The sequence below is a fragment of the Leptosomus discolor genome, chromosome 17 (assembly GCF_034619465.1).
Source record: "Leptosomus discolor isolate bLepDis1 chromosome 17, bLepDis1.hap2, whole genome shotgun sequence".
In the NCBI taxonomy this organism is placed as follows: Eukaryota; Metazoa; Chordata; class Aves; order Leptosomiformes; family Leptosomidae; genus Leptosomus; species Leptosomus discolor.
The window spans coordinates 2,601,025-2,628,436 of record NC_141407.1 but is presented as its reverse complement, the minus strand read 5'-3'; the positions used below and the strand labels follow the sequence as shown (position 1 = coordinate 2,628,436).

The 27,412-nt window shown below is 47.3% G+C and overlaps 2 protein-coding genes across 2 annotated transcripts in view; one reads left to right on the top strand and one right to left on the bottom strand.

The window, feature by feature from the left end:
• Nucleotides 1–1,144: 1,144 nt before the first annotated feature.
• Nucleotides 1,145–4,274, bottom strand: GDF5 (growth differentiation factor 5). Its single transcript, XM_009955848.2, has 2 exons — nt 3,641–4,274; nt 1,145–2,013 (listed from the first exon to the last, which is right to left on the bottom strand). Exons 1-2 carry the CDS (start codon nt 4,272–4,274, stop codon nt 1,145–1,147), a joined length of 1,503 nt encoding a protein of 500 aa, XP_009954150.1.
• Nucleotides 4,275–9,788: 5,514 nt separating this feature from the next.
• The window catches only part of CEP250 (centrosomal protein 250), a 35,990-nt gene continuing 18,366 nt past the window's right edge, over nt 9,789–27,412 (top strand). The window contains exons 1-18 of the mRNA XM_086474726.1: nt 9,789–9,905; nt 10,836–10,892; nt 11,518–11,600; nt 12,171–12,336; nt 13,037–13,143; nt 14,418–14,645; nt 15,228–15,324; nt 15,811–15,909; nt 17,097–17,258; nt 17,565–17,743; nt 18,194–18,376; nt 19,319–19,463; nt 19,741–19,887; nt 20,061–20,291; nt 22,506–22,699; nt 24,938–25,065; nt 25,271–25,440; nt 26,220–26,399. Coding sequence (XP_086330852.1) covers nt 9,789–9,905; nt 10,836–10,892; nt 11,518–11,600; nt 12,171–12,336; nt 13,037–13,143; nt 14,418–14,645; nt 15,228–15,324; nt 15,811–15,909; nt 17,097–17,258; nt 17,565–17,743; nt 18,194–18,376; nt 19,319–19,463; nt 19,741–19,887; nt 20,061–20,291; nt 22,506–22,699; nt 24,938–25,065; nt 25,271–25,440; nt 26,220–26,399 — 2,673 coding nt within the window. The remainder of the gene's footprint in view (nt 9,906–10,835; nt 10,893–11,517; nt 11,601–12,170; nt 12,337–13,036; nt 13,144–14,417; nt 14,646–15,227; nt 15,325–15,810; nt 15,910–17,096; nt 17,259–17,564; nt 17,744–18,193; nt 18,377–19,318; nt 19,464–19,740; nt 19,888–20,060; nt 20,292–22,505; nt 22,700–24,937; nt 25,066–25,270; nt 25,441–26,219; nt 26,400–27,412) is intronic.

Below are 27,412 nucleotides of genomic sequence, written 5' to 3'. Positions count from 1 at the left end.
ATCCATGTCTAGAGTAGATAAAGGCAGTATGGAAACATACAGGCCTTGGAGGGTGGAAAAAAGGGATACCAGATCTCTTTTGCAATCACCTGCATAACTCATTCTTGCCCCAGGTACATCATCACATGATAGTGTCATTCCCCACCAGACCAAACCGTGCCATACTTTCAGATCCTCCTTCCAATGTTTCCACAGTTTCTCCCTGTGGCAGCAGAGTTAGAGGCAAGCAAAATACATGGACATGTTTTGCATGCCGCTGGTATTCTGCTGCACTGAAAAGTCCCTTTCACTTGTATTTATTGTACAGAAACATTAAAAACAATTTCTTAATAGCATCATAATTACGCAGAGTTGGACAGCTAGACACAATGTAGCACTGTGTCGTCAATAATTTATTACATCTTACACCATAATTGAACACTTTTACTATGAGCATTTGAGAACAACTTGGACCTTACACAGAGTAATATATCTTGCTACATAATAATGGAAAGGTGGGTACTTAAGAAAGATATGTAGCTTGGAGGAAAACATACACAGAAGCACAATACCTCCTGCATCACCTATCTCCACATAAAACTTAAAACTAAATCAACGTATTATATTCAATGACTCCTTTTTTGGATATGCATAGGTTCAAGAGCTACTCAGAAAGAAATCATATTACCGTGTAACTATTTACACCACGATGGGAGCACGCCAGGACGCCGCCTTCTCTTCTAGACATCAGGACTCTTTTCTGACATTTCTTAATGGACAAAGTACATGGGACTGACATAAATTTAGTCTCAAGAACATTGTTCAAAGGATCAAACAGGTCATATCTGTAGCTCACTGATTCCATCTTTACCCACTGCAGGCTATCTAGAGGTGTGGAGGTATAATCTTCTCTACCACGGACTTCAGTTAGAGCCAGTCTCGTGTCGCCGGCACGAGGCCTTGTATCAGGCTGCACAACAGCATCCAAATGCTACTGAAATACGCCCACAGTGAAGAGACATAAAGAAGGACTGGATTTCTTGCTACATCCTTGTAAACATACTTACCCTAGGGGTAAGAAATCTAGTCAACCTTGTTTGAGGAGAGGGTATGGTCAATGTGTCACATTAGCTTTCATAAAATATTCACGTCAGCAACTGTTCTGCTACCTACAGCCACACGACTCCACCACCATGTCCTCGTACTGCTTGTAGACCACGTTGTTTGCAGAGTCAATGAAAAGAATGCTGATAGGACTCAGCCTGGTGGGAACACAGCAAGTCGGGGGTGTCGATTCTGGGTCCATTGAGTTCATTAACGTTTGGATAACTGCGTGATTGGTGGGCTCCAGATGGGATCGAAGGGGGAATTCACAAAGCCCTTCGCAGTGATACGCTTCATACTCTAGAGGGGCTATGATCCAGTCATCCCAGCCCATATCCTTAAAATTCACATGGAGGGCTTTTCTGCTACACCTTGCCTTCAGATTCTTAGTGGGCCTCTTCCCTTGCCGTGTTGCTAGAGGAGCTCTTCTCTTCCGCCTTTGATTGAATAAGTACTCATAAACAGTTTTGTCGTCTTGGCCGGATCTAGCTTTGATTTCATTGAAGAATAAGTCTCTTTTTTTGGTCCTCCCAAATACCAAGAAGAGAGCCTTTTCATTGACCTGTCTTCCTGTTCTATTAAATCCCACACTCCTGAGATCAACAGCTCTCCCCCTGTCAAAAGTTTCCAGTTCAAAACACAAGTTAACCAAGTTTTTAAAGTTCCTGAAAAGTTTCCAGATGTCAAACACTTCCCACTTTGGTGTATCTGTGATACTGACACTACGAGAGTCCAGGAGTGTTGCTGCTTGTCTGTTTGTAGAGCAGCTAAATAATTTCACTTGGGAAGTTTTTCCAGAAGAATGAGACTTCCACGTATCAGAAGGTTTTTTCCTCAATATTCGAAGCTCTGCTCCCAGCAAACCATCTTTTTCTAATGCACTGATGTCAAAAATATATTTTTGTTTTCTTATAGTCGGCGCTCGCTCGTCTAAAAAAAGCACACACATTTTTAAATGTATATCCAGCACAGATCAATATCAGTTATTCAATCCTTAATGGTTTTCCTGAAGTTTGCTCATATGCCTAGACATTTCCTTAATTAGCCCACCAAACAGAAAAAGCAATTTTTGTCTAAGGGAATCAGCTCTGTGCAGGGACCCAGAAGAACTCAGTGACTCAACAGGGAAATGAGTTTCTGTGTTTGCCTTGTAGAAATCTCATTTCTTTCACTGGCGGGCATTTTCTAGCTTCAAAGTAGCAATTAGCCAATTGAAAAATAACCCTTTTTCAGGGCTGAGCACTCACAGGGCCTATTCACCACTTACATCCTACTTAAATTACCGAAACAGAGCTTCAGTGGTGCCCAGGCCTCATGCTGTCTCCAAACATGAGCAAATTTACCCTTAGACGATACAATAGTGAATTAGTCCTTTAAAACCAACATCCCCCAGGAACTGCCAGACACAAGGATAATTGCCTTATTAACTTAACTCCACATGATTCACAACTTTTTCAAATTGGTCAGAAAAACATGCTTCCCTTTAACCTGACGTTACATTTCCTTGGTTAAGCTCATGAGCAGGACTAACAAGGAATACGGCTGAGCCAACATTTTAGTGACGGTACATGACCAATGCCTTCCAGTGGCGACCCATGACCAATGCCTTCCAGTGGCGACCCGAGAACCTGAATACAGCACTTGTAAGCAGTGTATCATCCCTTTCCAGAAGCCAAGCTATTCATAATTAAATGGCAAACAACTTCAGTCCTGACTGAGTCTTCGGTCACCATTATCCTATCAGCCATAGCCTGTATTGCTTCTTAAGTACCTGCCAAAACTCTTACTAACGTCACTGGAAGAAACACGGGGCACTCCAACCAGAGTGGTGAGGTGAACATTGTTCTTTGGGAGCCTGGTTATTTCTTGTGTGAAAGCAGACGCTAGTCCAAATCGCCAAAAAAGTTTGGAACCAGAATTTTGAAGCGCAAGTTCTGGAGTACCAGAAGTTACCACTCTTGTTAGGCTGTGCTTAGCTGTGGGCTTCTGTGGGTAGAAGGTTGGCGGTACCTGAAAGCACGAGCTTTGAATTGTACAGATACACCCACCCTACGCTGTAATGACTCCTGGGTCTACAGCGGGGTTCCTCACAACTCTCACTTGAACAAATCAGGCTGACCCTCTGATACTGAAACTTGTGTTATTTTCACGGAATAGCCCCGTTCTTAGCATATCATGTGTTTTTAGACATACTTTACAATAAAAGCTAATGTTAGCACTTTGCAGCAGCTAGTTATGGAAAGAAAATAAGATAAAAATTGTAAAGGTTTTTAAACACCTAGGCATGCAAAGACTGAATGATTTTCAACAATATGCATCTAAAATATTTTCAAAATGTTTTGTTTGGCTGCCACACAACCATCTAGTTCTGCCTGTAAATGAATTTTCCAAGATAAGGCAGGAGGACAAAGTCTGCAGCAAAGTTGTACAATTTACATTAAAAAAAGCTATTTGACTGTAACAAAGTATGATTATTTTCTAATACTCTCCACATGAAGAAACACACCCAGACATCTCTCTCTGTCCACACACACACACATACAATCTCCTTTCTTACCTTGTCCTTTGTCTATAAAGCTGGTTATTGTATTGGCAAGTCCAGCCTCCAGTTTTACACTTCCATTAACACCTTTTCTTTCTGCATCTGAGAGAGTCCTGTACAAAGAGAGCATGTATTCATGTGGCGTTATAGGGGGATGTCTGAAAGTTTCCTTAGTTTCCCTCTGGGTTACAGGCTCTTTAGTCTTTTTGGTTTTCAAAGAATCAGTGTCAGTACTGCTTGTGCCAGTTTTTTTCAAAGCCACCTTGCTGCTAAGATTTTGAACCTTTGGAGTCACTGTCCTTACTCCAGAAGGTCTGCTGGGGAGATGTCCTACCTTGCCCTCCGTGGCTGCTGTTCTTGAGAGAACCTTCTTTGATTCATCGTTCTTGGCCAGCAGAGCTCCAGCCTGAACAGCACTGCTTTTAGTCCTGGCCTTTGAGGTCCCAGTACTATATCCATGGCTTGCAGTCCTCAGTGTACCTGCCCGTGCTGAGGGATTCCTCTCTTTTCCTTCTGCTTTTAAAAAACCTAGTTTAGATCCTGGATTACTCTGGCCTGCTTCGGAATTACTCAGCGCTCCAGGAACTAGATCCAGAGACAGCCAAGTCAAATGCCAAAGCAGTAAAGTGAGAAAATGCAGGATTTTCATCCTCTGGTCTTCCTCTGAATGCCACTAAAGAAAAAATCAGAAAAGGTTCCTCCAGTTTGGCAGAAGAAAACATGAAAGAAATTAAAAACCAAAGTCAGCAAAAAAGGTTTTCGTTTGAGATTAAAACATTTCAAATCTTGTTGTTCAATACTTGTATCCAGTCCCATAGTGGAAATGCTCATGTACTCAGATACGAGCTCCCCTGACTTCAGTTAGCAGCTATAAAGAACTTGTTCTTGAAAAGAGAAAGTTTACCACCTCGTTTTCTTCTGTAAAACTGACTGAAAACTTGAAGGAGTCCTGTTTAAATCCAAGGGTTTTTTTTTTTTTTTTTCCAAGAAGGAAGAATGGCGTAATGCTGCCTCTGTGTTAAAAGGTTTTTTTAAAGTTTTGAATCCTTTCCAGTGAAAATATTTCACACACAGAGACCTGCAGGTGCTCAGAAATCTTTTACAAACCTGAACTCAGGAATTGGAAATGGAATTCCAACAAACCTATTTAATTACTCTCTGATGTCATGCTGTCTAAACTAATTTAACTGCGATATATTTCTTTAAAAAAATCTTCTTTACCCTTTTCATTAGCATGAGTCATACTCTGCCTCATGTGAAACAGCTCCACAGGCTCAAAACTCCAGAGGATGCCTTTTCAAGTGGCAATACGACCTCTACCTTAGCCTTCCATGAACTTCACCTCTAAACGGGACAAACTGCAGGATCGACAACCGAGAGCTGTCATACAGTCCACCGCGCCCATAGATGAAAAGACCCCAGTGTAATTCGTTCAGCTTCTTCCAGAGAGCTCCAAGAGCGGCTTCCCTTTGCCCTGCGGTGACTGGCGGCCTGAGCCGGCCACGCAGGTGCTCCACAAGGGTGAAGTTTAATTCCCCGCCCGCCCTGGGGGTGCTTGGGGGCGGCTGTTGAGCCGCGCCGGAGCCCCGCGGCAGCGCTCGGCGGAGCAGCAGTGCACCCTGCAGGCAGCCCGCCTCCTCCTCCGGCCGGCCCGGGGCTGCAGGCACCTGAGCCCCGCTGCCCTCCACGGCCTGCCGAACGCCAGCCTTTGCCTTCAGATGAGACACCAAATTTTCAAGAGCCGCCCAGCCCACGGCCCCGAGCAGGGTGGCTGGACACCAGCGCTCCTGGGGCGCCGAGGCTGCCCGGCTGCTTTCAGGCGTCCGGAGGAGCGTGGAGCGAGCGCCGCGTTCACGAGCTGCAAAACTGAAGTGGTGTTGTTCTGAGTGAGCCTTCGGGAAAGGAGGCACTAGGCTGGATTGAGCAGGGATTAATGGGACCCTGCTCTCATCTGGCACTGACACTAAGCCCAGTCCTCCTCCCTCAGTTCTTTTTATTTCTGATGCAAGAAGAAAGGGAAGAGAGACAACAATTTTTAGGTTAATGGTGCGTGCTGTAACATTTCCCACCCTGACTAGTATCAGAAACACCAAGCTACTGTCATAAATAACAATCTCTAGCCCTTTCCACATGAGGAGCTCTGAATGCTTTACCTTGTTTTGCCTGAGGAGGAACTCAAGGATAGAAGAGTTCAGTGATTTTACAGATGTCACAAATAAGGTAGATCCAAAAACTCACCCTCCTAGTTTTGACCTAGTGGTCCTTCCTCTCATGTCAGCTGTAGGTTTGATATTCCCCATCAAAACAAAGCAGCTTTTCACTGAGTTACTTCTGACGAAACCACACCCCAGCAGTCACTCCACGCCGTCCCCGTGGCCCCCGCAACCATGCCATCCTTTTACCCTTCCCGTATTGCCCACCTTCCTGCCAGGCAGGAGGCAGTGTGCCGTGTCTGATTCTGTGTTAGGGGGGGATTGATTAGCTTGCCAGTAGGCCACAAAAAACATGAAACATTGAGTTCCCACTTTTAATCTATCCAGCTTCCAGTTTTCACAGTGTTTGTAAGACTTTAATATCTCTCAGAGCTCTATTGCTTTATGAAACGTGGCTGAGATTTGCAGATTTACAAAAGATTTAAGAGCTGGACATAAAAGAGCAGGAGGTAAGACAATGTGATTACATGGGTCTGTCTCTTAGGAAATCAGCTTAAAAGCACAATCAAACAGTATTTACATATCTGAGATTAATACATCTCAGTGGGCTGGACAGGCCTAGACAGAAAAAAAAGCAAAAGCGAGCAGAGAAAGCTATGCAAACTGCCCTCTCTCTTGAGGCTCTCTTGAGACACGCTCCCTCTAGGTGCTTGGAACCATGGGAGCACGGTTGCTGCATGGAGTGCACTGACCCCATGGCCCCCAGAGTAGAATGTCGGCCTTAAGACCCACAGCCTAGGGTGTCCCGTTATGGCCCTCCACTAAGGTGGAGTCATTCCAGCTGGCTAAGCTCAAACTCAACTGGTATCTTCAGTACGTGGGTGGAAACCCTCACTCCAGTGCAGGCTTTAGATCAGATACAGGACACAGCAGAAGAGATGTTCAAGGCCTGTTACTTCTCGCCACTGGCCAAGTTGACACGTACCACTGGAGCGCCTCAGTTCATACCACCCGTTTGTCCTTCCTGGCCCATTCCGTAATGGCAGCTCCTCACACAGTGTGTGCAGGGATTGGAAAAGGGAGCGCTTCCCGGGTCCCTGCTCCTTGGCAGGGCATTGCCTCCTGTTCTCCAGATCCTAAGATTATGTCCACATGAGCGGTGCCACCTTCTCAAACAGACAATTTCAGTGAGTCCCTCTGGACTTCTGAAGCGGGCTAGAGGAAGGGATCACTCTGGGCAGCCAAAGGAACATTTCACAGTGTTGAAAAAGTTGCCATTCCCTGAAGATAAAAGGCCCTACCCAGGTCCACGTATTTGCCAGTTCGATGCAACAATGAGGCAGAGCCTGGAGCCACAGAGCACGGGCCCCTTCCAGGATACGGGCATCTGCCTACGCTCTTTTTAATTGCTGGCACAGGCACTTGCTAACACCTGATGTGCTGCCTGAGGCACACGCCGTGGGACTGTATTGTCACCTGTAGCTATTCGTCATTTGGATGCAGCGAAGCCCTACCCGGGGGTGTTGCAGCCGGCAGCAGTGGGGTCCTTCTCACGGAAAGCTCAGATCACCTACTTGCTCTGTCAAAGGATGATGCAGAATAAAGGCAGGGGCTGAGCCAGGCAGAAGATGCCGGGCTTGCCCACAGAGCCCCGGACTCCCTGGTGTACTCTAAAATATACCGTGTACAGCTGGTTGCCCCAACGTGGCTCCAAGGAGGCTCCGTTGGATACGTGACGCCAAAAGTCAGAATTTGTTCAGTGCTGCGAACTTGCAGCTTGAGCTGCACGTGTAAATCTAGTGATCTATTGGGAATTTCACTGTCCTTTCCCAGGTGAACCAATTTCCAGAAAGGACTTACAGGACCGAGTTGAGTAAACTCCATATATTGAGCCATTTGCTGTCACATTGCTTTTGTTTATTGAAACTAATTAACATTCTGTTTCTGTGAGAAGTTGGGCCTCTACACCATAGCTTTTCAGGGACTGATTTTTAAAAGTATGAAAAGATAATTTCAGGAAGGAATTTAAAAGCTCTTTGCTTTTTCAAAGGACAGAATTACAGAAAACTCAGAGATGCTATAATTAAAAATTATTCTTGTCTTGGGCCAGAGCAAAACAAATATAATAAAGTTCCTACTAACATGGGAAATTGCAGCATGATTTTAAAAGGTTCTGCCACAATGTCATGATGATAAATAGAAAATTGGAAGTCCAAAGAAAGAATTGTGTCATTGGTTATCAAGAGACTTGGCTACGCCTCTGAACAGCAGTGAGCTAGAGAAAAACAGAGGGGCACTATCCACTGCATGTCCTGTCTCAAGAACACTAGACTAAAAAGTACCTGTCTGCTGCAATGATGCGTGCGTGCTAGGTCCAGAGAGCCAGGCACAGAGTGAAAAAGGAAACAGCACTTTTGGATGTCACTTGGAATCAATGGAAAGCCAGTTATCTTGGGATCTGAGTAGTCCCAAAACGGTGAAGATGCGGAATAAGAAAGGATCTCAGGAGACCTTATGCAAGTTCACCTGAAACACTATAGGCAAGAATGAATCTGGGCCGCTGGGAATGAAGCCCCACCATGACAGCCCAGCTGAGGCTGCAGCATTTTGCTAGCAAGGCTGGAGAACTCGTTCTCACTGTAGATCCAAGGACACAAGAGCCTTAAGAGTGCTCAGAGCCACCCCCACCATGTCCCACAGTCCAGGCACAGCAGGGCTGTGAGAGAGTACATGGCTGGAACCGTCTTGCTGCTTGCTGTGACTCTGACAGTGAGTCCATTTGGAGGCCGAGCCTGACGTGGTGCTTAGACACAAGCAGAGGCTCTGATCTCTCACAGAGCAGAACTTTAGTTCGGGAAGATATTAAAAGTTGGGACAGTGTAAGATGATCCACTCACCCGGCAGCAGTGCTGTACATAGAAGGGCATCCTAGATTGAACTTGTCTAGCTGCAGTTTTAGAAATTTGATTTCTTTTCTGTCTTTGTCTTATTTGATGGGAACTTATAGCTCTAAATTAATCTCTGTCTTCATCTGCTGATCAATAAGCTAGAGCTCCTTCAGCCACTTCATATAAAGCAGGTTTTCAGAGCTCATTCCCTAAACCCTTTTTTGCAATCACCACTTCACAAGATGCTACCCCCAGTTCTGATTATTTTTGGTTTTGCCTAGATTTCTAGTGACGCTTCAGCTATGTTAAAATACATGGAGCTGGATCCACCTCAGTTGTATTTAGGCTTCCACTGTATAGGAGATGATTCTCTCGACAGCCTCAATAGTCAAGATACAAACTAGAACTGCAGGAAGCCACACTTGGCAGTAACGATCGGGTAACAGCTTCACCACTGGCACCATTGGCACGGGGCCACTCTTCCAACCGGCTGCTACGTGCAAGTGAAAATGTCCTCTGCACAAACCGCCGTGGCAGCTGCGGCTACGTTTGCCCCTGTGGACTGGTCTGGTTTTTGCTGGAAAAGCTGTGCCAGCTCTTGGCTGGGCGATGCCTTCTGCAGCTCAGGGACTTCTGTCCCTCTCACAGGAACGGCTACCGGCCCTCCTCCCGCTCACCAGCCGAGAGGCGGGCGCAGGTGTCTGCGTTCAGGGCACCTTACGGGACCGCAGGCGACTCAGGACCTTCTCCTCCCGCCCAGCAGAAGCCCCCCCTGCCATGGCTGGCCGCCCCTCCGCGCTCGCCCTGTATGCCCAGCATGGCTCATGGTGGGCAGGCCCCGCTCAGGACTACACCGCTGCCGCGGCCGCCTCTCCCCCTCAGCCAGGAGCAGGAAGGGCCGCGCTGCCGCTCCGGCCCAGCCCGCCTCTCCCGCCCCGCCGCCCGGCTCCCGGTCGCGCCCGGCGGGCCGGGGCAGCCGCTCCACCCGGGCCGGGCCCGCCTGAGCGCGATCGGCCAGGGCAGGCCGCGGAGCAGCCCCCGCTGCGGGGCCCGTCAGGCGGCGGGCGGGGGCGGCGGCGGGGCGGAGCCGGGCGGGCGGCGGGGCCGGGTGCCGAGCGGGTCATGGCGGCGGGGGCCGGGGAGGCGGCGCGGAGCCAGGTCTCGCTGCGGCGCCGGCTGCGGAGCTCGCAGGAGGCGCAGTGCCGGCAAGCGGTGCTGGTGCGGAAGCTGCAGGCGAAGGTGAGGAGCGGGGGCGCCCGCCCGGGGGGAGCTGGCCGGGGCCGGGCCGCCCTGAGAGGGGGCGCAGCGGCGGAGGGCCCGGGGCCTTCCCCGGCGCTGCCGCGGGCGGGACGGCGGCGAGCCCGGAGCCCCCGGGATCCGCCCTGCTCCGCCCGGGCGCGCTGGGCGCCTCGCCCCGCCGCTGTCCCCCTCCCCAGCCTCGCGTCACGTCCTTTCCCCACTTCGGTGGGGCCGCCTGGCTTGCGAACGCCTTGGTTCGGGCACGGTAGCAGGGGCCGTCCCCGATGTAGGGGTGGAGGCAGTGGCGGGGTTCGGGCGGCCCCAGGCGGAGCCGGCAGCTCGGGCAGGGTTCGCCCGGGGTGCGGGCAGCGAGGAGGGTGCCAGGCCTGGGCGGAGGGTCGGGGCAGGCCCGGCTCGGTGCCTGGCGGTGGTCTCGGCACTGCTGTCCCAGCATCCTGCTTGTCTGGCCGGCGCTTGTCCCCTGCAGCTGAGCAGAAACCCACGTTCTGCAGGGGCTGAGCAGGGCTGTGGTCAGAACTGACTTAACTTGCTAAATATCGAAAAGCAGTTTTGAAAACTCGTTGCTTGAACTTCACGGACCCACTGGACTTGTAGCCATTGGCAATACTGATCTGGGGTACGTGGCGGGCTGTAGGCCAGGCATGGTTGGCTGTGTCTGCCTCAGAATTCTGCTTGCCATTGGTGTCTTAGGATGAGCAGATAGCATAACGTGTAAAAGAAACCGTGTCTCGATTTATTTAATAATAGTTAAAGGGAAGCATCCCTATGTCATAATGACTTCTTGTTGCCTGTATCAGCAGCACTGTGAAATGTGCCGTGCGTGGGCTGTAAAGACTTAGAGAAAAGCTAGTGCAGGAGCTGAGTGTTACAAGGTACGTTTGCTCATCCTTCTTCTACGTATCTATGTAGGTACTGCAGTACCGGACTTGGTGTCGAGAGCTGGAGCAGCAGCTGGAAGCAGGAGGGGTGAGTGTGCAGGTTGCTGCTAAAGATAGTGTATGTAGCATTCATTAACGTGGATGAGAAAAGCTCCCCAAAGCAATGACGGAGGGAAAACAAGATTTTGCTACCTGAGGGTTTAAAGAAGCGCTGTAAGTTTGCCCATCAGTGTTTTGCCCAGTTCCCATTCTTAGAGCAGCCAGTAGTCCCAGAAATGCCAGTCGAGAAAAGCTTGTCAAGGTTTTTAGTTTTGTGAAAGAGTGCTTTATTGCTGGAGTAACAGTTGTCCCAGGTCTCAGGAGAGGGGCTAAACTGCCTGTTACATTATATGGCTGTCTCTGAAAAAGAATCGGTTGAAACCTAGAACTTTGGAAGGCAAGAATGCTGGCGTTCAACATACAGAGCTGGCTCTGTGCTTTTCTTTCTGCTTCATGGCTAAAGTAAACCTGGGAAACGAAGGGTAGAAGACCATTCCCAGGCTTCAAGTCGAAGCAAGCCCTTGCTGTCCTGAGCTGAGGACACCCAGCTGTGAGAGTGCAACAGCGGGAGACTGAGGAGAGCTACTCACATTGAGTGACACGCTTTTCCCCTCCCTTCCTCTAACAGTAGTGAAGGGAACACAGGAATTTGACTAAACATTTCCTTTCTTAAGGGATCCCTTTCAAGTGGGTGGGAAGCCACAGAAGACCACAGCCTGGAGAACGCACTGCTTCAGGTGGAAGAGGAGCAGCAAAGGTACAGGGCAGAAGTGTTCCCTCATACTTGGTATCCTGGATGCTCGTGGAAGTGAGGGAAAACCTGTCAGTGCTACCTAGTCTCCCCAGGGGAAGCGGTTGGGCAAGCCGTTCTGAAAGGAGAAAGGTCCATAATCTGTTCTGTGGTGCAGTAATAGTGCTGTGTGCTGAATGGCTCTGTTTTGAGTGGGGGGTTGTTCTGGGTGTCCTCCAGAGGTCCCTTTGCAGCCTAAATTACGCTGCGGTTCAGTACGCAAGCGACTCGGGACAGTGCTAGAGGAAGGTGATGCATACAGTGATCAGGCAGCTGGAAGGAGAAGCAAGACGGTGGGCATCGTCAAAGTTGAAGAGGAAGGGGAAACCAAAATTGTAGATGGAAGTTGAAGGCTTAAAGCAAGGAGAAGCAAATGAGTTTGCCATCACAGAGAGATCTTAGTTAATCCTAGAAGGCACTTTTCCTGCCTCTCAGTTGGACAACAAAGTCAGTGTTGAAGGAATTGGAAAATCCCGGGGATGCTGCTTGTGAATTGCAGTTGTTCAGCGACCTCCTCGCTGTTTCTCCCTTTCCAAGGTGTGAGAATCTGGCAGAAGTGAACGCTGTCCTGCAGGAGCACCTCAATGAGGCGAATGAGGTTAATTCAGCCCTTAAAGAAGATGTTGGAAAACTGACGGCAGATTGGATAAGGGCCCGGGAGGAGCTGGAATTGAAGGAGAGTGAATGGCATGATGAACGTGAGGTGAGGATAGACTGTGGGAATATCAGACATGATGCCAGAGTGGAATGAGAATGCATTTTATTTCTGGCATGGAGAACTTGCTGTGTGAAAGTTGTGGCCCTGTTGATGATGTATTGGTATCGACAAGCAGAAGACAGGGGTGTGAGGTGGAGGTGTGTCAGCAAATTGTGGTGATGGAGGATGCCCACCTGCTGTGACCATACTGCTGGGCCTTAAAGGCAAATGCTTGCTGTTGCTGGGCACTGTAGGGCAGTCACACAGGACCTTTTTAACAGTTCTTAAATCTCCATCTGCAGCAGTGGAGACTAGAGAGGTCTGTGTGTGTTCAGATTCGGAGCAGCCAACAGAACAGGACAGGCCTCCCTTACCACAGCCTGCTGTCAGCAAATCTGACGCTGGGCTTGGAGGGGCTTGGTTTTGTTTTCTTCCACCAAGACTGTTAGACCCCTCTGCAAGGCGAGATGGTTCTTCATCATCAGTTTGCTTTGCTGATACCCACTCTTGCAGGACGTTCCCTTCTTTGAAGTGAGGTGGCAGGTCTGAGGAGGCTTCTGTGGTGCCTCTTCAGTCCCTGATGCCCCTGTTGCAGTAGTTATTACAGGAGACCTGGTGATGGTGGTTGTACTCTCTTCTCTCGGAAAGACTTGCACAGTGGCAGTGAAGGCTGAATTGACATTTCTTTTTGTCTTTGCCTGTTTAGCTGTATGGCAACTATTTAAGGGGTGAACATAACCGTCTACTTGGCCTGTGGCGTCAGGTGGTAACCTTCCGCCGTCATTTCCTGGAAATGAAGACTGCCACTGACCGGTGAGTAGAAGTTAGGGCTAGATCTCGTGCAGAAAAAAATGTAGCTTCCCTTCACACCTGCCTTTTGAGCCTCGATGTTCCGTTAGTTGCGGCTAAAGATATGATTTCTCCCTTGACAGTCTGAAGCAGTGCCGTTAAGCATGCTTTAGGCTATTTTCAGAATCATTTCATTTGATGCTGGTTTTCGGGTGACACTCAGGGCCTTGGGCTATAAGCACTGCAGAGGGCCTGACTTTATGAACTTGACTGTGGTGATGTTTGGGCATATTGATGCAGGCACACGCGTATATGGACACGTTGGAAGAGACTACGCATGCAGCGTGTAGAGCAGTCCCTCTTATAGAATGATGAACATCTGCCTTAAATCTCACTGAGTTTCTTTTCCCACTGCTCCTGATGGAAAGATCATTTGTGAATTTTTTTTTGTTTTCCTTCTCATTTCCAGCTTACATTTATTGTGGTCACTTTGTATCTGCTTGTTCCTGGACCAACATCGTTGAGAGAAAGAACAGTTTCTCTGCCCTGTTACTGTATTTATCCAGTTCATTTTGCTTAGTTTGATACCTCTTTTTATGATTGTTTTCTTGTTCTTGGGCTCTCTGAGGTTCCTTTCTCACAGTTACCTTTACACAAACAAAACCAGTGTAGCCATGATAGTACATTCTTCTGATGGCAGCAAGCACTTTCAAACACAGGGTTGCTGGCAGCCATTTATCTTTTTTGATTAGAAGCCTTCCTTAATGTGTGGACTATGCCTGACCTACTGCTTAATTGTTGTGTTATTTATACTTTTTTGTTACAACATTCTAGGCTTATTCTTACACCACCTTCCTGAAATGTTTGTTATTGTAGTTATTGTCATGAGCCTCTTAGCAGTCCAAGTGAATAATAAGTCACTTAAGGCTGATCCCCTAGGTATAAAAGCTGGGGACCTTCGTAAAATTCCTGATATCTGTTAATGATAATTAGGGTATGTTAATAAGATAGAGCGGGAATAACAATTAATAAGAGTAATTGGAGGTCCTTGAAGCCTTCTGGCTGTGCCATACATTTCTTCTTACCTCTGTGGAGAAAACAGCCTCATTCCTCAGCTATCCAGTAGGCTCATTGCTCTGATTGTGTCCTGATCCCAAAGTGTCAGATGAATGATTCGTCCCCAATGAAGGTGTCGTCTTTCCTGCCAGCTTTTTCTGTTGCACAATTGTGTGCTTCAGAAGTGAGGCAGTTGATAAAGATGGTGGTGTGAACATTAGCTCTTTCTTATTCTTCTTTAGAGATTTGTCAGAGCTGAAGGCAGAGCAAATGAAGCTTTCTGGATCTATACTTGTAAACTGCTCCCGCCTAAACTCTGGCATACGGCTCTGGGAGTCCGTCACGCTGGGTAGACCTGTCCTAAAGGATCAGGCACAGCAGCAAGTGGGACAGAAAATAGACCAGAAGACACAGGAAGCAATGTGCTTACCAGTCAAGGGGGACCTGGAGAAGAAGGAGCTTCAAGACAGGTAAAGATGTTTTAAACTTCGCTATTACCGACGTTATTTTTTGTGGTGGCTTCTTGGATTCATGGATGGGCCATGTTCACACTTAAAACACACCCATCTGCACAGCCCTGTGTTTGTCCTGAGTCAAACTGTTGCCTTCAACAGAAAGGACAGAAAAAACATCTGACAAGCTCTTGTAAGTAAGACAAGACTGGAAAAGAGATTGCCTATTACAGTGGTTTTGCTGTTAACTGATTCCTCGGTGAGAAATTGAGACCAGTATAAAGAGAGCTCTGTCTCTTGTACAGACCTTTTGCCACTCAGGGCTGTGCTAAAGGAATTGGGAGGAATTTGCCCGGGACTGTCATAAGCGCTGTAGCACCTCTGGGCTGACAATTCCTTGCAAGCCTGAGTGCAGAAGGCCTTTGGGGCAGGAAGTGCCATTTTGCAACATCGAGCGTATTAACCTGTAGAAGTGAAAGCTGCCTTTGCTGTGTTTTCTGGGTTGAACTTTCTCTGCTGCGCTTCTGGGAGCTGCTTAACTCTTTAACAGGTGATGGTGTGCAAAGCTTTTGGAATGGCACGTGGACCTTCTCTTCTCAGGGTGATGGAGCTGTCAGCCTTGCTTGTACAGTCTCAGAGGCAGAACGAGGAGAAGGAGAAGACCATGAAAACACTTAACGACACTGTGGAGATTCTAGTATGTTTTACCTTTATCTGGGAGATAGCCCAGTGTTTGCTCTCCAGCCTTTGCACAAAGAGGTGTGCTTTCCTCGAGAGACGGACTGGTAAAGCTGCTAACTGTGTGGTAACATCAGGCACATTGCCAAAATATTCCTTCTGCGTTTGGCACGTGGGGAGTCGGTCCAGGTGCAGGCAGTGACGGGAGCTGCAGACAGTTCAGGTGTCTTCCTCAGGGGGATTGCGCCAATGCTGTTCTGGCTGTGACTTTAAGTCTCTAGGGATCAAAGTTGCTTGGAATTGGCAGCTTCATAGCGGTCTATAAAAACTGACTGTTGGTCTTTCTCTTCTTAGTTTTAGCAAAGAAGAAATTGAGTAGATATGGGAAAGGATAGACTGGAATCACTAGGGCTGAGGCTTGTTGTCATGAGAATGCTACTGAGGATGGGAATGCTGCAGAGGCGAGCAGCCCCCCCTGCCCACCCTTTCCTTATTCCGTTCTCAGGAAGCAAGTTGGTTAGAGAAAGAATATGAAGCTTCATTGACTAAAAGTGCCAAAGAAGAGAATCTTTCCCTCCAAAAGCTGATAAAAGACATAACTGAGGTGAGTACAGAGTTGGGACCACATCCCTGTAAATGTTATTTAAAAGTACCTGAGGAAAGCAACAGACTAGCCCAGGGAATATCTGGGCAAACCCCAAACATCACCATAGTCAAGTTCATCCAGTCAGGCCCTCTGCAGTGTGTAGAGAGAGCACAAAGTTAATCCCAAAGTCTGAGTGACGTACACCATGTAGCTGCATGCCTGGAAGCATGAAATTCAGCATTGGGTGAAGTGGCAAGCACTGGGCAGGGGGCAGCCATCACTATATCTGTTGTATACTGTCTGTGCTAACTGCTACTGGCTGTTTAATTTTTATACCGCTTTTCTGACAGAAAACCTGTTATACTTCTGAGTTGGCTGTCCTGTCACACTTCAGCTGGGTCGCTACAAGTCTCAGTACCTTTGCCTCCACCATCCTGCTAAGGTCTCTCTTGGACTTGTGCTTTCTGAGTTGGCTATTTGACATTTGTGTTCCAGTGTTCCTTGGAGGCTTCCCCCACCCTCCCTGAGCAATGACTCTGTTGTTCTTCAGACATTTATGAAAGGTCACTGACTCAATCGATGCACTTGCCAACTCTGCTCCTTCACTCTGCATTCACTGACCATTATTACCTCCCCAGAATCACAACTGATCTAACTGTTTAGGGTTAACTTTAACTTACTCCTAAACTTCACTCTATGGAGCAGGGTTTAATCATCAGATCTTTTACACAGTGTCTCACAAAGTCAGTTCTTTCCCCTTACGTAGTCATTTTTATCCTCTTGTGCCACTGCTCAGAGTAATTATAAACATCAGCTTTTTCATTGCTGTTTTCCAATATTCCTCAGCCTCCTTCTTGCCTGGGCAGTGTTAGTGTTTCTTTTCATTGCTATTTCCAGTGGTGATCTGGTGCTCACATATGTGGCTCTAAGAAGCTGAAGGAGACCAAAATAATTCCTGGAAGCTTCAAGAAGCTGGGTGTTCAGGCAGCCTCCAGCCACTTCACACTCAATTCTTCTTGTTTATAGTAGCTGTATTCAGAAATCCCTGGAGTACATGTGGCCACAGGGACAAAACTTCTTTGTTGACTGAAGAGATGAGAGAACTGAGTTTTTAATGACTCTAGGGCAAAGTGGGGGAAAAGGAGAAATGGATAAAGAAAACCAAGTAGAATGAGCCAAGAGTAACGCTTGATGTGGGCTTGCAGGTGGTGTTAGATGACAGTGACAGCACGATCAGCGTTATCTGCACTGATGGTTCCCAGCACGCAGAATCAAGCAACATCCTCTCTTGCCCGAACTCTGTGGATGCAGAGCATGCCTTCGTATTGGTTCAGGAAGCTCTGGCAAGGAGGCGAGGAGCAGTGCAGGTGAGAATTTCTGCTTGTCTTCACCACTGGCCCCAGGCTCAGCTGCTAATGGCTCGCTTGGCTTGAAACCTTTCCATTTACTCAGCCAGTTTCTTTCTAGCCTTCCCACTCTTGGTACCGTCTTGCCTTGCCAGTCTCACCAGCTCTGTGTTCTACTGCTTTTCTCTCCTTGATCTCCACCCCCTCATCACAGCTTTTGCCTTCAGGTGAGCTGTATCTCTGCTTGATTCTTCTCCCAACTATCTGCAGCCATCTTCCCTGCTCCTTATTGCTTGTTTATGCTCTTTCCCTGCCCCTTCCTTGCAGGCCCTAAAAGAAGAGCTTTCTGCCAGGCAGGACTCTATCAACCTCCTGCTGCACCAGCACAGACAACAGGAAGAGAAGTGCAGGAAGCTGCAGCAAAGGCTTGAGCAACTGGAGGAGGAATGCAAGATGTCCAGCAGCCAGCGGCAGCACCTCCAGTCTCTGGTAGAAGCACTCAGAAGGTGAGTGTTTCCTCTTTCTGCTGTGTTCTAGAGGCAATCTGCTTCCGGTTGTGGGTCTTCAGAGGTGTTATGGGCAAAGAACTTGCCTGACCTACCACGTGTAGGCCTCTGTTTGGCACTTTAGCATCCTCCTGTCACTGCTTTTCATGCTCTGCTGTGAATCCTAAGGCTGTTTGGAGATTCAGAGTGATGTTGGAATACAAGATGCCTCCCTCTTGACATGCTGCTTCTCTGAAGTCTGTTCTTTGAGTGTCCTTTCCTAGCCACTGCTTCTCACTGAATGAAGGCAAAAGCCTGCCTTCCTTTCTCTTTCCCTCTTCAGTTACCTTGTGAGGGGAAGAGCAAGTTCTTCCTCACTGTGCTCCCCGCAACTCCATCCTGGAATGATGAAAATGGGATCCGTGACTCTTCAGGCCTCTTCATTCTTCTGACTGAGCCTTGTCTCTGCAGTGACTGTACAAACCTCGAGAAAACCAGGGAAGAGCTACAGCAACAGCTTGAAGTAACGGAGCAGGAAGCCTCACGTCTGCGTCAGAGTAACACTGAGCTGCGGCTGAAGGAAGATTCAGCCCAGGGGGAAAAGGTGGAGCAGCAGCAGACAATGGAGAGGGTGCGTCGTGACCAGGAGCTCCTGTGAGTGTCAAAGCTTTCTGTGGGCAGGGGTGGGCATTGCTGCACTTCAGGAGGCCCACTGTAAAAGAATGAATTTTGCATGCTCGGAATTTGTAGCATAGAAGGGTGGAGGGAGCATGTGGGCAGGTGTGGCTACCTGCTGCCGCAGAGCATAGCTGTCTCCTTGTGCTTTTTTTACAACCCTTTAAAAAAATCATTCCAAACCTGACCAGAGTAGTTGATGATGGGCTTAAGCTGAAACAAGAGAGGTTCAGACTGGATTTAAGGAGAACAAAAAATTGAACTGTGAAGGCAATCATACAGCAGAACAGGTTGCTCAGAGGGGTTGTGCAGATTCCGTCCCTGGAAATCTGGAAGACCCAACTGGATAGACCCTTGAGCAGCCTGGACTGATCCCATAGCTGACCCCACCTGCTTTGAGCTGAAGACTGGGGTAGAAGGCCTCCTGGGGTCCCTGCCAGCTGGAATTGTCCTGGGATCCTATGATTATTGGATTGGAAATTCATACATATCTCCTCCCCAGATAGATTGCAGGCTCTTTCATCATTTCACTGCTGAAGGCAAGAGTCATTGTGGGAATATTAATCTGGATTTAAAAAGTCTGTCTTCCCTACCCAAAGAAGAATTTTGGAAAGTCTTGTAGCCAATGTATCAGAAAGGAGAGAGAGAACTAACAGGCAGGAAGCTGTTGAGAGCACCTGAACTTTTTGGAAATGCCCTGGAAGTTCTGGAAGCTTGTTTTACTTTTTCAGTGATGAATGTTTCACCTACATCAGTGACACAGAATGATGCAGCTCTAATCAGGAAATTCCAGTGTTCTTTAGATGTAAATAGAAAGCTGTTGGAAATCATTCAAACTGCCATATCTGGGGCATAGTATGTGCTCTTGGTTTTGGAAATGAGAATGTTGTTGCATTAAAAACTTGTCTTTCCCCTTCATAGACTGAAGGATTTAGCTGCACTTGAAGGAAAACATTCATTATTACAGAGTGAGTTGGTAGTTGCAAGAGAGACACTGGAGGAATCACACCTTCAGAGGGATCTGCTGAAGCAAGAGAAACATGAGCTTACCATGGCACTGGAGAAGGTATGGTCACCTTATTGCTACATAGCACTTGTGGGAGAGGGAGTGGTAATAGCAAGACCACCACAGATGCTATTTCTGGCAGTAGAAGACAGGGAAAATGTTGTTCTTCTTGGAAAACTGTGATCAGACCACATAGGCTCTTTGGGGTAGGTAGTCCCCACAAGGTTATTGGGAGCGCTGAACTAGCATTGTATCAGAAACACACAGGGGATGTGAAGTTGCTGCTTGAAGTCAGGGATTTTCCTGCCTTGGTTGTCATGTTCTTTTGTCTCTTCAGGCAGAGCAGTCAGTAGCAGAGTTGACAGGGGCTCAGAATAAGCTAGGTGCTGAAATAGCTGATCTACGCGTTGCAACAGCGAACATGAGCAGGATCAATGAAGCTCTTGCACTGGATAAAGTGCAACTGAACAAACTTGTGCTGCAGGTGAGCAGAGTCGCCAGAGATCTTGCCAGAGGTTTGTCACCAGCTGATGCTGCTTCTCAAACTTCTTGCCTTCCGACAGTATGACTGACTGAATATAGAAATGTTGTTCCTTTTTCTGTCCAAGCCAAACCTTCTTCATAGTAAATCTTTCCTCTGTGCTTCTGTGGTGGTAGCTGGAGCAAGAGAATGAAGTTCTGTTGGATAAAGTAGATGGACTGGAGAGAGCAAGGACCTCTGACCAGGAGAAGCTGAACTCATGTAAAAGAACCAATGAAAACCTCTGCACAGAGAAGGCCCACCTGGAGCAGCTGCTGAAGAAGGCAGAGGAGCAACAGGAGGGGCTGCGGGTAGAGCTGAGAATACTGGCAGAGGAGAAGGCAGAAACCCAAGAGAAGCTCAATCAGGTGAGACTGAAACCCTGGTGCTTCTGGGTGGGTTTTTGGCTGCTTGGCTCAGTGAAGCTGTATCTGTCGGGTTCTGTAGTGTTTCTGTCAAGGAGAGGCTTGGTAGCGCTGGAGGTCAGAAGGTTTTGTTTATTTCTTTTTGGAAGCCTGTTGGTGGCTTGCAGAGCTGTTCTGCAGTTCTCTGAGTTGTCCTCTGCTTCTGCAGATTCTTTAATCCACCTGTCTGTGTTGGCCTCTCTTTTGGCTTTTGATAAGCTGCAAAGAGATGATTGTGTTGCCCATGAATCCGAGTGGGGCTACTACTCTCACGTGTGGCAAAAGAAACAAACTGTACGGCTCTGAATCCTTTTTCTGAGGCAAAAAAACCAGGGCTGCATGTTTCTATTTATGCTTTTTGTTGTGAAGTATACAACTTTCAAAACTACATTTGTTTGAGCCTAGAGAATGGGACGAAGCTGCAAGTCACTGTCTGCTGTCTTGTATTGTTAAGAATGTGAATGACGTCTTGAAATTCTGGTTTAAGACATATGTGCAACTGTGGCTGGAGCTGCCTGGGGGAAAAGGGCCTGGGGGTGCTGGCTGACAGCCGGCTGAACGTGAGCCAGCAGTGTGCCCAGGTGGCCAAGGAGGCCAACAGCATCCTGGCCTGTGTCAGCAATGGTGTGGCCAGCAGGAGCAGGGAGATGATCATGCCCCTGTACTGGTGAGGCTGCACCTTGAATACTGGGTTCAGTTTTGGGCCCCTCACTACAAGAAAGACACTGAGGTGCTCGAGTGTGTCCAGAGAAGGGCAACGAACGGTCTGGAGCACAGGTCTTGTGAGGAGCAGCTGAGGGAACTGGTGTTGTTTAGTCTGGAGAAGAGGAGGCTGAGGGGAGACCTTAGCACTCTCTACAGCTGCCTGAAAGGAGGTTGTAGTGAGGTGGGGATCAGCCTTTTTCCTAAGTAACAAGCAATAGGATGAGAGGAAATGGCCTCAAGTTGCACCAAGGTGGGGTTAGATTGGACATTAGGAAAAATTTCTTCACTGAAAGAGTTGTCAAGCACTGGAACCGGCTGCCCAGGGAGATGGTTGAGTCACCGTCTCTGGAGCTATTTAAAAGATGACTTAGGGACATGGTTTAGTGGTGGACTTGGCAGTGATGGGTTAACGGTTGGACTTGATGATCTTAAATGTCTTTTCCAACCTAAATGATTCTGTGATTCTATGAATTGTTAGAGCCTCTTTATGCTTTGAGGAAGAAGATGAGAAATAGGTGATCACATGAGACTCTTCACTCTGGATTAACTGATTTCGGTACCCTGGAAAGAGTGCTCGGGAGAATCCCGTCACTGGAGGTGACTGGGGAGTTTGTCATCATTTAAATGTCAGGTTTGTAATATATGATCTTGGGTATTATGAGATAACTTGGAAAGAATTGTTTGTTTCTAATAGTCTGTTCTCTGTCACCTAGTCTTAGTTTTGGAGTACTGGTATGTTTGGCAAATACACAGCAGAGGTGTTATACTGAGGAAAAAAGCTAAATCTTCAAGCTTGAATACCAGCAAGATATATTAGGCAACTTCTTTGTGTGAGACAAGTAAACAGTGTTGTTGACATAAGCTACTGTACAAATAGAGTCAACCATCTCTTTGGCCACATCAGCCAGTCATTCATAAATCACTAAATGACACTGCTCACCACAAGGACTGTTTCCCTGCCAAGCATCACCTCAGTGCATCCAACGTCTTTACACACTGAAGTAGCTGACGATATTTTTTTTTTTATTTTATTTTTTTATTTTTTTTTTTCTAGAAGGAGAAACCACGTGTATTTTCACTTCCCTTCAGGAAACAAAGTTGCTTTTGCTCAACCTTTCCTGAAAAACTCCAGCACTGGAATAGATTCTGATAGAATTTTTGTTTGCCAGGTGGCAGTTCTAGAGGATGCAGGATTTTTGCATGAAAGCACATAGTCTGGGGTATTTATGTTCGTTGTGAAGGAGGTATCTGGTCCCAGGCAACCCAGTATGGCTTTACACATGACTTTCAAGTTAACAGCGCCAGTGCCTTTTGGCAGCCCGGGGTATTAGTGCCGTATACAGCAGATGCTCTTAAACTTTCAGCCCGCAGTACAGGAGCTCTTTCTCCTCTAGCTGGTTCAGGAGTGGCACTGGCTGACTCTGCCCAGAACTCCAGAGAAAGGCCTCTGACTGTACTTTGTCCCGCTTTCAGGTTTGCCGCCAGCAAGAGTCAGCTGGCAGTGGTCTGGAGGAGCTGCGCCAGGAGTCCTCTCGCCAAGGGCACGCACTGGCCAAGGTGACCAAGGAGAAGGAGTTGCTGGTGCATGAGAAGGCTGCCCTAGAGGTGCGACTGGCAGCTGTCGAGCGGGACAGACAAGGCCTTTCAGAGCAGCTGGCAGAGGCCAGGTAAAGGCAGGGAGGAGACCCTAGGCAGGACGTTATTTAATGTCTCTAATTATGGAGGTGGTAATCGTTATATGAGGATTTATTGCATCCTGTGTGCTTTTCAGATGTTTTCACTTTCCATGGACAGAAAACGGAAGAATCTTGAGCAAAAAAAGTATACCATGATTTGAATGTTACTTTTCTGACTGCTAAAGCTAGCAAAGCTCTACTGAGCCTTGGGCTCATCTTTACGGCCGCTTGCGCACTCCTGTGTGAGGTCCAAAGCAAGCCAGCTTGGTGCTGAATTGAGTAATAATTAAAGTGTGGATGTTTACTGAGACCTGAAGTTTCTCTCTGTTTTTGGTTTCTTGTTCTGTGCATTTGAACGTAGATTTTTCCTTATCAAGTAGTTTGACGTGGGATCTCCAGAATTCAAGGCTATTGGATAAGGATGTTGTGAGCAGGGCATTGCCATTTAGGGGGATGTTAGAGGCTCATACTGAAAATTTGGGGGCCTTCTGTTTCAAAGCTAACTCGTGTTACCTATGGTGCAGGACCTAGAGATGGTTCCGTCAGCAGCTGGGAAACCTCTTGTGAATTCTCACCAGTCTTCGGGGATTCTTGCCCATCATTGATGTCTGGGTCCTGTATTCCTCACCACATGCTGTTTAGAGACAGATGTCGTGGGGAAGCTATACAGGGAAGGAACAAGATTCTGTGCTTGTGCTGTATCAGGTTTCTAAGATCAAATGTGACAAGTTCTGCTTTCCCCCCCCAAAAAAATAAATAATTATTGAGATGTTTGTCCTCCTTTTACATGTTTTTTAGAAGACTCCTGAACTTTACAAATGATGTTTTATAGATTGCTTGCCAGGCTTTTTGACTTTTACACTTTACCACTCCAGATTATGTTGTTAGCAAGGCTGATAAACAGTATTTTGACTCAGTATTTCTTGAGAGCTGCTGCTTCTTCTGAGCTCCAGGGTCTCTTATTTGATCCAGCTCAGTTATGTTTGATCAATTATTGGGCTGTTATTAAATGTTATTAAATGTTCAGCTCCTTTTTTTTAAAAATTTTTTACATGAGATCCTTTTTTTTTTTTTTTTTTTAAAGAGAAATTACTGATGAAGAACCTTTGACAATAGATAATGAAAAATCAGCAACTATTCTTGCCAGATGTTGTTCTCAAGAGCCTTTCTGTTCTGTTTGAGAGACTGACTTCTATTTATCCTTAAAATGGAGCATGTTTACTTTGGACTGCCAGAGGCTGGCATAATCAGAAATAGGTGCTTGTTCTCCTTGAAGATGTATCCGCTGTTGTCCATGGAAGTAGCGCAATCCTTCCGTTGTGGGTTTTATTGTTGTACCACTCAGGTGCCCCGTTACCTCGAAGGGTGTTATCCTGATTACATCCCTGCACTAGTGAGGCAGGGCTGTGTATTGCAGGAGCCTGGCCCACAGGACATGGGGTTGGGTCAGGGAGGTAACTGCAGCTCCTCGTTCCAGAGTCCTGTGTGTCATACAGAGCAGCTGATTGAAGTCTATGGATGTAACCACTCCCCTTTCAAAGGGTGACAAGTCATTTGGGCTACTGCCTGCTTAGTTGGCAACGCTTAAATAAAGGTAGCAGGTTTCTCTCTTGAACTTCCAACAGTTCAAACTGAAGGATACCTGTCTCTCCTTTCAGAGAGTTCTTGTTCAGACAATATCTAGTTCTCATTTCTTAGAAATGCTGCTGCAAGCATGAGATTTTACTGTGTCATCTTTCTTTAGTCCCTTTTAAACATAGGGAGTCTGGAAAATTACTTACCTATACCTACACTATGAACAGCCTTAAGTCATGAGTCAGCCAGGGAAATACTCTTATTCTGTCCCCCTGCAGAGCAACTTGGAAGTGATGATGAGATAAGGGCTTTGAGCAGAAGCTGGTCTTTTGCTTGCTGGCACAGACTTTGTGGGCAGGGCTACCTGTCTGTCATAGATCAGACAACAGCAATTTAAAATTTGGCTATTGAGATCAAATTTGGCTGTGCTTTCTGTGTTACGCTAGGTCATAAGGAAAGCCTGGACATTCCCTCCCCATAGGAGGAGCCTACACTGCTATTTTAAATGGTAGAAATACGTTCTCTGTATACAAGTTTCCATGCAATTCATTTTTTGTACTCAGATGTAGGGATCTTGACTAATTCTTACTGGAATAACACCCTGTGGGTACCAGGAGCAAGAAACTCATTTCTCTCCATATTCACAACTTGCAGGTCAGTGAAGGAGACCCTGGAATCCAGCCAGTTTGAGGCTCAGCAGCACTTATCTCAGCTGGAGATCACCAGGAGTCAGCTTGAAATCCAACTTCGCACAGTCACGCAGGCCAAGGAGGTGATACAAGGTGAGAGCCTCATATGCTTTTTTTCTGGTGATCTTCCTGCCTAGGGAAGGTGGTATAAAAATAGCTCTCTGTCTTCAGTGCTTCTGAGGAGTGAAGGAAATGGAGGCAGACCTCTCTTACACTGAAATTCAAATGGCTTAAGGTCAGGAAAATCAGAACCATTGTTTGTGTAGACTCTGAATCTTGCCGTTTGTCGTGTTTGCAGGGGAAGTGAAGTGCCTTCAATGTGAGCTGGAAGCAGAGAGATCGCTCATGAAGCAGGAACGGGAAAGCATGGTACAACAGCTCTTGCAGACAGAACAGCAGCATGAGAATACCCTCAGACTTCGGGAGACTGATCACGAAGTGGAAATAAAGAAGCTTCTGCAAGAGCTGGTGAGAAACAACATGCTTCTGAATTCTTCAAGCCAGCTTTGTGGGCTGGCGTTCGAACAATAATAGCCTGGGTGTGGCAGCCATCGTCTGTCATAGGCCACGTGTGGCTAGGCCAGGCAGCAGAGCCAGTGGCTCCTGCTTGGAGGCGTGTGAAGACGCACAGGACTCTGCTGGGACAGTAAAGGCAGCTGCAGATTCACTGTGGACCTAAAACGAGTTCAGCAGAAGGTTGGGTGGTCCCCACCCAAAGCATGGCAGCAAAGGGGTAGGATTTTACCAGACTGCCATCTGCCATGAAGTAGACTCCTAACATTGCTGCCAACTGCAGTCACAGAAACTTTGTTCCTTTCTTTCTGTCCTTTCACAGTTGACAGAGGTATCATTTTGGGGCTTGAAGCCTACGGAACAGGCCCCTTGTTCCTGGTACTTCAGTCTACCTTGTGACTACAGCATCAGGCTACTGGTCTCTTTCTCACCCTGCAGTCCATCTGCACGTTCTCATTGATAAGCCTGAAAACAGAGACTCTGAGAATAGAGAGAAATCCTGAGGGGAGAGGCACTAGGAAACAGGCAGGCATCAGAGAGGGGAAGGTAACATCTCCTCTTCTTCCACCTGCTGGCCCTTCTTTTAAGTTCCTTGGTAGGACATGGTTATGGAGGGCACAAAGCCAGTGCTGTGCACTGTTCAGGGCGGGGGTTGTGGGAAGAATGAAGCTTCACACTTTTTATGAGGAGCTTGGTTGGGACTCTGTCTGGAAGTCTTTTCCTCCCCTCATCAGGCAAGTGAGCGGGAAGGGCACCATTTGGAGCTACAGGAGATGATGGAGCAATGGGAAAAGGAGAAGGCAGAGACAGAAAGGGAGCACGAGAAGAAGCTGTTTGCTATGAAGCAGAAAGTTGCTACTGTGCAAGCTCAACAAGAAGAGGAACGAACCAGAGTTGAAAATGCCAAGCAAGAGGTAAAGACTGTGAAAAGAGAATTTGTGTGGTTTTTTGCAAGGCTAGAGCTGTGGGAGATGCTGGATATTGGGTTGTGTGGAGCATGACCTACATGTTTTCTACATGGGATTTTGATGAGGTGAAAGGTGAGCAGGGCTACCTTCAGGACTAGGAACGAATCCTCTCGTAGGAAGCCAGGCAGAAATGTTGCCTTTAATTTTAGATTTTTGTGCTGCTGTTGTATTCTGGGTTTTTTAAGACTTACCTCGGAGTATTCTTAACAGTCCTGTTTCGATGTTTACTGATATGTGTTTACAGCCTTAACTCCATTAAAAACCGAACTGAGTTCATAGGGCTGAATCACCATGAGGATGGGGTTTTTGTTTGGGGGGGACAGGGAGGGCTGCAGCAGGGTTGTTGACAAAAGAAAAACCTTTTTAAAGGCTCTTCTGAAATATTTCTGAGCAGTAAGAGGCTGGGCTGTGTTTTAAGTCACTTGTTGGTAAGCTATTTTGTGCCTAGATCTCCTGGGCCAAAGCAACCCTGTCATACACTGAGACTCCTCCTTGTGTCCTACCCAAAGACCTCTTTATGCAGACTGCCCGGGGACAGCAGTAGCCCCAGCTGTGTCTACAGGCATTGAAATGACAGGGCAGTGCTCAGAGATGACAGTGTGTCCCTGTAATGTCAGCGCTTTACCAAAGTCTACTGAATACCTTAAAACTGAAGTAATTTTCACCAAACCCCACTTATAAAACCTGAGTTTTCTGAAGGAGCTGCTAGCTTCAGCCCTCTGGCAGCCTTGCATTTCCTCTACTGCTAACCAGGTGCAAAAGTCACTATAGAAAGACAGACAGGACACAGCAGAAGCCAGGGTGGGACACTTGAGAAATGCTACATGTTTTCTTGTTAGATGACTAAGAGTTTGTTGGAGATTCAGTCACCATGGGTGGATGATGTTTGTACTGCCAATCTCACTTAGGAAGCTGTGTCTCCAAGTGGGCAGATAATGACCGAGGAGACCAGCAGTATA